At 28.3% G+C, this 13,276-nt stretch overlaps 1 protein-coding gene across 1 annotated transcript; it reads right to left on the bottom strand.

Annotated features, from left to right (window-relative positions):
- Window positions 1-579: 579 nt before the first annotated feature.
- On the bottom strand, window positions 580-4,623 carry LOC106775981 (probable 1-deoxy-D-xylulose-5-phosphate synthase, chloroplastic). Its single transcript, XM_014663256.2, has 10 exons — window positions 4,477-4,623; window positions 4,087-4,215; window positions 3,803-3,967; window positions 3,574-3,724; window positions 2,789-3,060; window positions 2,425-2,698; window positions 1,989-2,296; window positions 1,554-1,835; window positions 1,177-1,461; window positions 580-1,081 (listed from the first exon to the last, which is right to left on the bottom strand). Exons 1-10 carry the CDS (start codon window positions 4,621-4,623, stop codon window positions 932-934), a joined length of 2,163 nt encoding a protein of 720 aa, XP_014518742.1. The 3' UTR covers window positions 580-931.
- Window positions 4,624-13,276: the final 8,653 nt, after the last annotated feature.

The following is a 13,276-nucleotide window of genomic DNA, read 5'->3' as shown; positions in this document are numbered from 1 at the left end:
ACTTGTATGTGTTTATATATTATTGACTTCTGTTATATTATCTATCTGATTTGCAGCCCATCATCAAATGATTTCAAATCAATCGCTTTCTTTGAAAATTGGGAGTTGGAATTTATTGAACATGTTATCTCATTCAATAAAATTTATAAAGCACTATAAATTATAAGAATGGTTAATATATATATATATATATATATATATATATATATATATATATATATATATATATAAGGAGAAAATTCCACACGATTTCATTATTTCTTCAAAGAATATAAGTCAATAATAAAGAATTCGCCAAAAACAAAGAAACACATCGTGTGCTACTAACATTTTAATATCAATTGAGATGCTAGCTGAAAAGTGATGTGGGTTTGAAGTTGGCACTTTAATTTTCTAATATAAATGCAACTAAGTGTTCATGATAGGTTTGAAGTTGAAATGAAGTAAATTGAAACTAATGAGTTAATTGGGTTAGTTTGATTAAATTTTTCTTAAAATTTGATGATAATTGCTTTACATAAATTAAATAATAGCAAAAATTAGAAATAAAAGAGCAGTATGAAAGTCCATGCAGAGAGATTGATAATAAAAAAAACTGCATGATTGAATATGACTGGTCTGAATCAATCTCCATTGAATTTAATTGGTTTGGTTCGCCCGAATGATTTCGATTTTCGGGTGAGATTCACTTTAGCTAAAATCCAAACCAGAATTTATTGGTTCGATGGTTTGGTCTGGATTCTCAAGTTGGTCAGATTCATTCAAACCAACCACCGAACAGTCCTACCAAACAAAGCTCCTAATGCATCTTCCATGTGTATTATTTTTTTACAAACATCCTTGTATTACACTAGGTGAATCATGGAACTTTTTACCCTGGTGGAATGAAAAGTTGAATACCCAAATCCTCCTCTGCATTTCTTTCTTTCTTTCATGTCATCACCTCTAGTGCCTCTCTTGCTTGTCCAAGTAAATTGAACACTGTTGCTGCTATGTGAGATGGTGTAAGACCAGCTGCCTTCAGTTGATCAGCTGGTGATCCATGGTCAATATAACAATCAGGAAGAACCATTGGCCTCCACTGCAGTTTTAATACAAACCCACATCACTTTTCAGCCACAACTAGATTAACATTCATAAAAACATGTATAAGTATATCATGGATCACAATCTTACCTTCAGTTTTCCATCAAGAAGGCCACCAAGGGCCAAGAACTGAGCAACATGGGATCCAAATCCTCCTATTGATCCTTCTTCCACAGTGATCAAAACCTCATTTGTTTTTGCAAGGCTGCTGATGAGGTTATGATCCAATGGCTTGCAGAAACGAGCATCCACCACTGTTACTTGCAAGCCATGATGTTCCAACAAGGAAGCAGCAGCCACACAGCTCTGAACAGCTGATCCATAGCCCAACAAAGCCACTCTTTCCCCTTCAACTAGTATCCTACCTTTCCCAATCTGTTCAAATGTCACAGCACAAATTTTAAGCTGGTTTGCACATTTATGTTCCTAATTATCTCCATAAGGGTATCTCTAAAACTCTAACTTACCTCAAGGGGAATGCCTTTATTCCCTGGTGGTAGTTCAACACCGATACCATTTCCCCTCGGATATCGGAAACAACTGGGTCGATCATCAATGGCAGCAGCAGTGGCAACCATGTGAAAAAGCTCTGCTTCATCAGAGGGAGCCATCACCACCATGTTGGGGAGGCATGCCATAAAAGTCACATCAAATGCACCGCAGTGTGTAGGACCATCAGCTCCAACTAATCCTGCTCTGTCCATTGCAAATCTTACTGGCAGCTTCTGCAAATCTACATCGTGCACTACCTAGAAACGGACACAGAACACATCTTTAGCATTCATTGTAAAGATAAACCATATACACCAATCTTGTCTAGACCATTGATAAGAGTAATCCGTCGTGTTATCACTGACTGATCAAAAGACAAAGGTGTTTGAGGGTTATTATATAGTGCTTACCTGGTCATAAGCTCTCTGCATGAATGATGAGTAAATTGCACAAAAAGGCTTCAGACCTTCACAAGCCAGACCCGCCGCAAATGTAACTGCATGTTGTTCTGCTATCCCCACATCAAAGCATCTCTCTGGGAAACGGCGGAGGAAGACATTCATTCCAGTTCCACCACCCATAGCAGCATGGATTCCAACAATGTCTTTGTCAGCTTCCGCTTCTGCAATCAAAGCCTCTGCAAAATATGTTGTGTACGACTGGGTGGTAGCCTGGGCTTTAAATTGTTTCCCAGTTGCAGGATCAAACTTGGCTACTCCTGCAAAATCACGGTGATGAACAGAAAGTGTCCAAAGCGACAAATTAGATTTCATATTTTTGTCTTTAACGGCTTGGAGGTATTTGGTCCATTCAAAGACAGTAAAAATTTTGAGATGCCTCATTTACCATGGTACTTGTCTGCTGCTCTTTCTGCATATGGATATCCACGGCCTTTTTCAGTGACAACATGAATCAGCACGGGACCAGTTGTTTTAGTACTTTTAACTTCATTGAGAATGGCAACAAGATCATTTATGTTGTGACCATCAACAGGACCTATGTAGTAAAGTCCAAGCTCTTCAAACAGTGTTGATCCGGAAGCACTGATCATGCCACGGGCATATTCATCAACTTTTGCAGCTAACTCGTGCATTTGGCCACCAATTTGTTTAGTGACTTCCTGCAAAAAACTCATTTTGTACAGAATCAGTATCACTACGACTTTGCAGCAGCACAAGTCCTTATAGAGCATATGAACTGTATTGCTCACCTTAGCAACCTCTCTCAGTTCTCTCAGAGGTTTGTTTGATTGTAACTTACTGAGAGCACTACTCAAAGCACCTACAGGTGGTATGGGACCATCAAGATTAGCAGTAGGTAGGGAGACCTGCTTGTTGTCATTTAGAATTACGATCATGTCAGAATCAAGATATCCAGCATTGTTCATGGCTTCATAAGCTTGACCAGCCGTCATGGCCCCATCACCTATAACAGCAATCACGTTATTATTGTCTCCCTTCAGATCCCTCCCAATAGCCATTCCTGTTTATGCAGAAAAAAACATGCAAAAGTTATGGTCTAAACACAAAAAAAAAAAAACAAAAAATACTCTTGGATATTACTGTCAAAAATTGGTGTAATAGTAGCAAAACTATCTATAAATCTTGGATGTCTAAATGCATAAAACCAAGACATGGGTCTCAGAGGTTCAAGAAGAGAGGCTATTTCTGACTTCTCAGACTCAATTAAATCAACCTATTGATTGAATCATTTGTCAAAGTTAAGAATTCAGTAAAATCTTTAATTTTATATCCAGAATTTAAATTAATGAAATAAAGAATGACCTTTCCCGATGATGTAGAAATAAAAATATCTCTAAAAATATGATCAATTTGTTGAAATCATTCTCGATATCAAATCCCCAATTAATATTTTGGAAGTAGAACACGCTTCAACTCCCAAATGTATAATTCATATAATATTTTAACACACTGTTTTCTGAGTTAAGTCCTAAAAAACTCTTTGCTAAACACGATCAGCAAATAGAAGATTTACCCAGTGCTGCTGATATTGTTGTAGAGCTGTGACCAGTGCCAAAACAATCATGTTCACTCTCAGAGCGTTTGGTAAACCCGGCTAGTCCATCTGTTTGTCTCATGGTATGCATCTTATCCCTTCTACCGGTGAGTATCTTGTGTGGATAAGACTGAAAAGTCCATACAAAATAATTAAATTGACCAAGTTTGATTCCCAAAGAAATACAGTTGAAGATAAAAAATCAAACCTGATGACCAACATCCCACAAGATTTTGTCTTGGGGAGAATTGAAAACAAAGTGAAGGGCAACAGTGAGTTCTACAACACCAAGACTTGATCCCAAATGTCCTCCAGTTCTAGAAACATGGAATATAACATCAGAACGCAGCTCCTCCGCAAGCTGATTCAATTCCTGCATTAATGCTCAGATTATAAGAAACTAACTTTTCACACACCCATGAATTTTTCTTTCCTGTTGCATAATATGAAACATAAGTCACACACATGTGTTTGTGTTTTCAACAATTGTACCTTGGTAGAGAGATTCTTCATGTGGATAGGATAGTTTATGGTGTCCAGCAGAGGAGTTGGCGGTTTCTTGGAATGATACTCTCCCGTCTCTGATAGAGATGCACACACCCCATGACGCATTTTCCTCACCTGTATCAATCCAAAGCAAGACCAGCATTTCTGTCAGCATGTCCAGTTTCAAATTTGATGCTTGAAAATAACAAAAAAAAAACGAAAAACAGGGAAAAGAAGAAGAAAAAGAATGAAACAAAAGAAGACAAAGATAATAGACTGCGATATGACAAGAAGAGAGTGACTAAAGCAGAATTGAGTTGATGGAAAGCTACGAAACTGACGCCATTTGAACACATATGAGTTTCTTGCATGAATAATAGACATGCATGTCCTCACCTGGTTGTGTCTGCGTAGGGATTGTGTGAGCAGATCTACACCCCAATGAGAGTGGGAAGAAGGCAAAGCCAAAGGGGTTGATGTTTTGGGATCAGACGGTGTTGTCTGTCTGAGATGAAGAGGGAATGATAATGCAGAGAGAGCCATGAGAGAAGATACGAAAAGGGGTAGAAGAGAATGAGATGGTGGAAAGAAATGAACGCGCTTGACTGAGTGAGTAACAAGGTAGAAGGAAAGACCTGCACTTCACAGCAGTGAGTGGCATTGATGTGTAGAATATGAATATAAATAAGGAGAGGGCAGATTGCAGAGAGCTTAGAAAAAAAAAAAAAAGTGCAGCAAAGGGAATAACCAAACAGGGCCTTATATTTTATTTATTATTATTTATAAGTAATTTTTATTACACTTTTGTTTTATAAAATTTGTTATTATTGTATAAAACATACTAAATCCTGGTAGGTATACGTATAGTTGTCTGAACAAAAAAACGTGTTCAAATTTCGACATGCAAATTTCAATCGTCCACCGATTGTGTTCGAATCGATTGTGTTTGAGTGGAAGCACTCGCTTTTCTCATTGGGCCACGTCAGCAACGGATAGAACGATAGATGTATCGCTCTCAATACAAATATATATAAAAGAAACACCATGCGGTTGTTTTCTTGTTTTTATTGTATATACCAATTTTTTCTTATTTGCTAAAGTACTCTCCGTTTACTTAGGTATTTAAAAATGTACTTCCTGTATTTTTTTTTTCTTCGTATAAGTTATTCATTTCTCACTTTTGTATGTATACTCTTTTATAGGAAGGATATTTATACTTTCATTTTTTTTTTCTGTTAAATTAGTTCTTTTTAAGTAATTGTTTGGTTTACTTTTTTATAAAGGTATTTGCAATGAGTATAAATATATTAATATTTTTAGTTATTTATTTCTTTGTTTACTTTTTATAACAACATCTTTTTTGGAAATAACTTTTTTAATAAATATAATTATGTTAATATTTTTATTTAATTTTCATAGCAATATTATATTGTTATTTAATTTTTTATAACAACATATTTTTTATAAAGGCTCTTTTTATTTAAATTTTTAAATCATTTTGTCCAAAAAAAATTTAAATAAAATATAGGATATTAATATTTATTTAATTTAATTATTTGGTAATTATATTTAATATTATACTAATTTTTTAAAATTTAAATAATTTTTTAAATTTTTTAATTTTGTGTAATGTGTACATATTTTAGAAGCAATTTTTAATAAAAAATTATATTCATTTACTTTGTAGACTTATATTAAATTGATTATAACGGCTTTTAATTCAATAATTCGAAAATATCTTTTAATGATTGGCTTGGACTTTTCATTATATTTGTTTGTTTATTGGACAATTTATTTTACTATGTTTGTTTGAACTTTATAATAGGTAAGGATTTTTTTCAATAATCTAAACTTTTATTTATAAAATATTTATTTCTTTTATTAAATTATGCTATATCTATATTAGGACATATTTGAATGATTTTAAATCATTTTATAATGTTTCTAATAATTCTTAGAGTGAGTAATGTTATAGTTTTTTACATTTTGGGTACTATTAATATTTTTTTGGTTTATATATATATATATATATATATATATATATATATATATATATATATATATATATATATATATATATATATATATAAAGTATGTTACTACAGTGAACATATTTACACGAAACAGCAATAACAATCGTTATATTTCTCATCTAAGTGTTAAACTTTAAATTTGTTGTCCTTCCTTTAGATTTATTCCTTTTCACTATAAGATGTGGATTATGTCATTCAGATTTGATAACATAATGATTAATTTTCTTTTATTATACATCTCTCATGGTCTTATTCAGTGTTTTTTTTCTATATATTTATGTAATTATTAACTTATGATTAACTTTTTTTATTGGATAAATAATGAAAAAATTATATATATATATATATATATATATATAATATGAATTACATATATTTATATATTAACCAGGTAATTACATTTATTAATAAATTTCTTACTTTTAAATAAATTTATTGTTTTTGTTAAGTAAATTGTGTATTTTGGATGTTACCATCATTATTTCTTGCAGAAGTTCATCAATCTAAATAATTAATATTGTTGACTTAATCAATTACGTGTTTAGTTTTAGATTTATTTATTAATATATTGTAGGAGTAATTGAACCTAAGACAAAAGTGATTGTTTCAAAAAGTTTTGTGTAATTCCTTAAATGCAAATTTAAGTTATCAATTATAGATATTGCTCTCTGTCTACACATTTTAGGCATAGAAATATAAAAACACATTTCTAAAATAATTGACGTATATAAGTCTTACACTTTCATATAATATTGTAATCTGTCTACCGATTAATACATATATTATTATATAATTCATCTAATTAGTCAGTACTATAATTAAATAATTAAAATAATAATAAAAATTAAATATTGTTATATCAAAATAAAAATATCACAGAAAATTTAAATGGTAGTTAAAAAACTATGTTCATAACTAAATAAAAAAATTTAATTAAAAATATCAACATAATTACAAAATCTTCATAGAATAAATAAAATAAAAACAACTACTTGAAACAAAAAAATAATTTACATCTTAAAATAATACAAAGGTAAAAATTGAAATAATTGATCTTTAAAGAAAGTGAGAAACAAAAATTGGTGATTTTTTATTTATTTAGGTAAATAAAAAGGAAAATTGGTTTGTTCTGGCAAATTAAGAATTGATATAGTCTCATGGAAGTGGAAAAGTTGAAGATTAATTTAAAGAAAAAATGATAATAATAAGTTATATGGTTTGAAATGATGGAAAGATGATGAAGTTCAATAGAAAGTTTATTGGTAGATGTGATCCATTAAGTTGAATTAAAGAAGGTTGGTACGTGGTTTTCAAAATTATCCCTTTAAATGTGTTTTTCAAAATATAAATATTTTTCAATAAAAAAAATAATTTTATGTGCTGGTAAAATAGCTAGTGTTTGTAATACATGTTTGCAATAAAACATAAATGTCCATAAATGCTGAAATAATCTTTTTGATAATAAATATTTAAAATACATTTATTGTTTCTGTGTAAGAAGTATTTAATGTTTATCAATTTTTAACTCTTTACATTGAATTAATGGCAGAGGTTATCTGTTAATAGTTCCGTTATTCTTTTGTCTTTTAAGGTTATTTTTTTAGAAAAAATAAGAGAGATTTTCATGATTTGAATAAAACATTCATAACATTTTTTTTTTCAATTATCCGTCTCACTAGCAATAGATGAAATATTTAATATATCTTTTTTCAAACAAAATATAGAATATTGATTGAAGTTGTTTGAGAATTACAAAATCATGTTAGCTTTTTTTATTATTCACTGATCACAATTTGTAGGTTTTAATGAACTTTAATAAAATTTATTATTTTACTGACTTGTAAGCAAATGGTAATGCAACTTATTTTGTTCTTTAACAAAACAGCCAGTATTGTTGTAGGTATAAAATATCCTAATATACAAGTGACTAAGCTGATTTTAATCAAAATAATTCATTTTAATCATTAGTTTTTAGTAGTTATATTGTAGTGAACTATATAGCTCAATTAAGTAATTCAGGACATGAATTATCATATAAAAATTAGCTTATTTGTTGTATAGTGAAGATTACCAAATTATTAGTTTGAAATTATTATATATTTGTGATTTTTTATGGATTTTTTATACAAAAGCTTATATTTCTCATTTTTAATTAATATAAAATTTAAACTCACACTTAAACTTTATAATAATTTTTAATTAATAAATGTATTGCAAAGCTACATAAAATTAAAATTAAATGTATTTTAAAATTAAACAAATATTAGACATTTGCATGAATACAGTATTAAAGACTGAATTTATATGTCTTGCATTTTGGTGAAGGAAGAATGGACTGGACAGCGGAATACTTGTTGGTTCTTTTGTATACAAGATCACAAAACTACAAATTTGTACGTAGAGACCATTCAAAAATTCAAAAAATATAATTTTGTAATCTTTTAATTCCAAATTTAATTATTTTGTATTAATAAACTGCGCCTAACTAATATTATATCCAATATTTATGGAGTAATATTTAAAAAATAATAAAATTTAATATTTAAATTATATTAAATTTTGATTGATAAAGAATGTACATGTATTTCTAACTATTTGGAAATGTATGATACGGGCTCTCTTGTGTGTCTAGAATCTATGAATGAAAAATTTACGTGAATGTTGTTAGGAGACAGTGTTTATAAAGAGAAATAAAAAAGCACGGTGGGTTGACGGTGTTGATGTTGCTCTCTGTTGTCTCCGGGAGCATGTTCTTTTGTTGTTCCATCCTGTGTCACAAAACCATGTAATAATACACTTGTTTCTTTCTCTTTCCTCAATTTACCAATCATTTTCCTTTTCTGAATTATGTTACCAATTATATCTATCCCACTTAATCACTGATTTCAACTTTTGACATGCAACGGTGGTCCAACTGCACATGCAAATCTCTGGACAACCTTCACTCTCTTAGGGATGCTAAAACCACTCCACACCCCTTTCACACATTCTAGATAACCTTCCTAATAAATATAAAAGGAAAATGATATTTTAACACCAAATTTTGACATTTGACATTGTACACGTGTCAAAATGTGGTTGAACGATTTTAAATTAAAAAAGATGAAGCAAGGACATATTTAGAAGAAAAAAACCAAACTTTTTTTTTTAATTTGAAATCATCCATACATATTTTGACACGTATATAATATCAAAATAGTGTCAAAAAATTGGTATTAAAATATCATTTTCCAATATAAAATCACCAATTTATCAGTTATCATTCATGAATCTATATCATGTCGATTTCTTTTTCAGAGTAGAAAAATAAAATTTCCAAAGATACGTATTTTCCACTCCATGGAAGAATTTGTATATATAATGATAGGAAACTTCCACCATTGAGAAACTTGATATGCAATCACTTCTCATAATAAACAATATCCACAAATTATTATCAACTATTTTAATTTTTTTAATTTTTAAAAAAGATAATATTCCAAGGTTTATTAAATATACAATAAGTAATTTTAACAACATCACTCAACAAATTTAAAATTAAAATATAATTTAGTAACTACTAATTTTCTTAACCAAATAAATCTTTAACATTTTTGTTGTAATTGAAACTTCTTCATTGAACATTGGTTTGCTAGGTTGAGTTGCCTCTTCAGTCACCATGTTCAGACATATATTTGCAGCAAACGTCAATTGTTTGACTAATTGAATGAAAAATAGGTACTTCACGATGGTAGTCATATGGTTGATTAAAGAATGTAGACTCAGATCTAACAAACAAACACAATTGTCTTGTCCCACACATTTAATTGTGTCACCTAATCTAAAGATTATAGGTAAGATTTTCCTTAAATCCTTATCTTGTTGTTACGTGTTCTAATCCCATAAAGTTGTTTTTAATAGTTCTTTTATGAATTGAAATATTATTTTTTTGTATATTTAAAATGTAAGAGAAAATAATTATCTTTATTTTAAAAAAAAATTATGATATCTATCGATGACGTTTTTAAAACAATTCGACTTCTATTTCTCGACAATTTGGCAACTTTTGATTTTGTAAAACCATTTATTTGCTAAATTCTTTGTCAGTGTTGATAATTAGCAATTAGTGGGTTTGTTTTAGCATTTTAGAATGTTGAATTTAAGTCTACATGAAGCAAATAAACCTTGGTTTCATTTATCTTTAAAGCTCTTGCTAACACAAAAATGGAAATCTATCAATAATGGAATATGTTATATAAATTGTATTGTTTTTGATGATATAAAATGTTGCTTGTACCTAACTTTCAAATATACTTAATTTTCAAATTTGTTTAATCAATTACAGTAGGTTGAATTGGTTAAGGTTCATTTTTATTTAGTTTACCAAATTTAAACTATATTAAATAAAAGAGCCTTATCAAACTCAAACCTAATGAATTCAATATACACTTATACAATGAATACAAATATTATCTATCTAACAATTTTATATTATCTTATAAAGTATTATTTGTATATATGCGTGATAAACATGCTTGTTATCTTATAATTAATAAAAAATATATTTTAAAGTACTAATTTTACAAACAAAAACAGATAATTTTTAAATCGTAATGAATTCAATGATCAATCTAATTCGATTGAGTGGTATTTCTAAATAAAAAAAAATTAAATTTAACTTACATGAATTCACTTCAACTTAATTGAGTTGAGTAAAAAAGTATATTAAATATAATTTAATTTAATTTTTATTATGAATGAAGATATACGACGAGAGGATAGAAGTTTGATTATATTAATATTGAATAATAAGTTAACTAATTTGTGCATTATCAAATGAAAGTTTTATCCAATTTTAACACGGAACTAGGTTGACTTTTAGTAGAGTTCATTTTATTTATCAAACTTTTTTTTCTTATATCTGATTTGTTTAGAATTAGAACTTTTCTAGATGTAGTGCTATGAATATTATTTTTTTATTACAAACACAGTATTGATGTTGAAGAATAATACTTCAACTCATAATCTTTTCTAAAAAACAACTCTTCAAATAATTATTTCTTATTAGATCTAATTTTAATTAAAAAAATGTAAGTTTTGGTAAAGTAAACAATTCACCATTTTCCTTTTATCTCTTATTAATATGTTTCAGTTATATAATTTAATGTTCAAAACAAATTATATTATATGTATTAGATTCTTTTTATTAAGTATTCACGAATTTGTTTTTATATCATTCTAAACTACCTCTTAGTAATAAAAATAACTTATATGTATATATGCGTTTTTCATTTTTATAAAGTGTTTTTCTTTTTTATTTTTATCTTAAAACTTTGACTCACACTTAAATTTTTAATAATTTATTTTCATTCAATTTTGTTATAAGATTACATTATCGTACTATTTAATGACATGTAATATATTCAAACTTATGTCAATGATAATGTGAAACACGATGGAGTTTAGCTTTCAACAACCTTAAATCTAATTCTTTGGCCAGCATGCATGCATGTTTTCTTCTCTGATGTTCAACTTAATTTTTTTTTTCAATAAATAGATCGAATTTTTGTTTATTCTTTATTTCATCTTCTTTCTTTTATTGGAAGTCTTCCCATGTCACTGTCTAAGGAAACCTGTTATATTCATTATTGAACTCTACCAATTTAAGTGTTAATAGACATACCTCTAATTCTTTTGTTATTCTCACAAACTGATAAGAAGAAGTAAAGAAAAATTATGAATGTTCTTTAAACGAGTCATTCTCATTCTTTTGTATGTATAAGAAAGTATAATTTTTCTATTTAGAGTTTGATAATGAAGTATTGATTTTTAGGGTTTTTGAGAGAAAAAATTGTTTGTGGTGTGGTAGTTCAATTTGTTCTTTAAAACTTTAGGTACAGACAACATTCTATAGGAAGCTAAAGTGTTTTTTTTTTTTATAAGGAAACTGTTATTTTCAAAATTTTCCAATTACTTTTGCAGGATTTTTTTTTAAAAGTTTATCAAAATCTTTGTTTATAACCATTGTTTAATTAAATTTTTTCTCTATGACCATGTTATATGAAAAAAAATAGACCAAGACTATAGATGTCTATATAATCTGGACTTGGCCGTTTACTTTTTCTTTTGTATTAGATGATATTTGTGTATTTTGTTTTATTGTTTTGTAAACTTTCTTTTCACTTCTTTATTTTGGTTTATTGGAAAAATGTGTTTGATGTAATTTCATATTCTTGGTTAAAATATTGTAATAGTTTAAATATATACATTAAAATTAAAAGTGTCAAAAGAGACTTTAATAAGTATATTATAACTCATTATTTTTTAATTCTTATTTTTTTTAAGGTTTTCATATATATATATATATATATATATTACTGTTGGGTGATTTATCATTTTTAAATTTATTTTTAATAATGAAAATTAAATTAAAAATGCTAATTTTAGAAATTTGATGCTGTTTACTCTTTTCAATTTGAGCAAATTTGTGCATGAAAGTGCGAATTTGTGTAGTGTAAGATGAAAGAATGGATTTGTGCCATGAAAATATATTTAAAAATACCTATAATTATATCTAATAACATACTTCTTATTATTTAAAAAGATATTCATTAATGTTTTTGCATTATCTATGTAATAAGAATTTTTTTAATAATTATTTTACTATGAATTACGAGGGTTTAAGTCCCAAAACTAAAAGTTTCTGAAATTTTCCCATACACTTAAAGTTACAATTTTCAAATTGTCCTTCATTCAAAATATAATAAAAATTGTACATTTTTTTTAGAAATTATTTTTTCAAATATAAAAATACTTTCAAAAATACTCAATCCAAAATATAAAAGTATTTTTAAAAAAAAAAATTTAATCTAAAAATATATATTTTAAAACATGATTCTTTCTTGAGAAATATATAGATGGTAACCGTTACAAGTTACAATCCAAAAGCTATGATTTTGACTGAGGAGAATCGGGAATCCGGAATGCATGATACCCTCTTAAATTCCCTACGCTGCTCTGCTACTTCTGCATCGCATCGTTTTTGGAGCATCTTTGTAGTCGGCGTTCCATTCGGTCCAATAACAAGATTCCTCGGCAAAGGTGAAATTTGCAGGCTTTGAAAGCTTTGACTGATGCAACAGACCATGCTTTTGGATAATGTACTGTGCTCCTATTCACTCATT

The sequence above is a fragment of the Vigna radiata genome, chromosome 10 (genome assembly GCF_000741045.1).
Source record: "Vigna radiata var. radiata cultivar VC1973A chromosome 10, Vradiata_ver6, whole genome shotgun sequence".
Taxonomy (NCBI): domain Eukaryota; kingdom Viridiplantae; phylum Streptophyta; class Magnoliopsida; order Fabales; family Fabaceae; genus Vigna; species Vigna radiata.
This window is presented reverse-complemented; position numbering and strand designations above follow the sequence as displayed.

Coding starts and splice junctions, on each gene's coding strand:
- LOC106775981 (XM_014663256.2), bottom strand. CDS start 4,623: ATGGCTCTCTCTGCATTATCATTCCCTCTTCATCTCAGACAGACAACA. Junction 3,968..4,086: donor TGAAGAATCTCTCTACCAAG/GTACAATTGTTG, acceptor GCATTAATGCAG/GAATTGAATCAGCTTGCGGA. Junction 1,082..1,176: donor TTCTTGATGGAAAACTGAAG/GTAAGATTGTGA, acceptor TTAAAACTGCAG/TGGAGGCCAATGGTTCTTCC.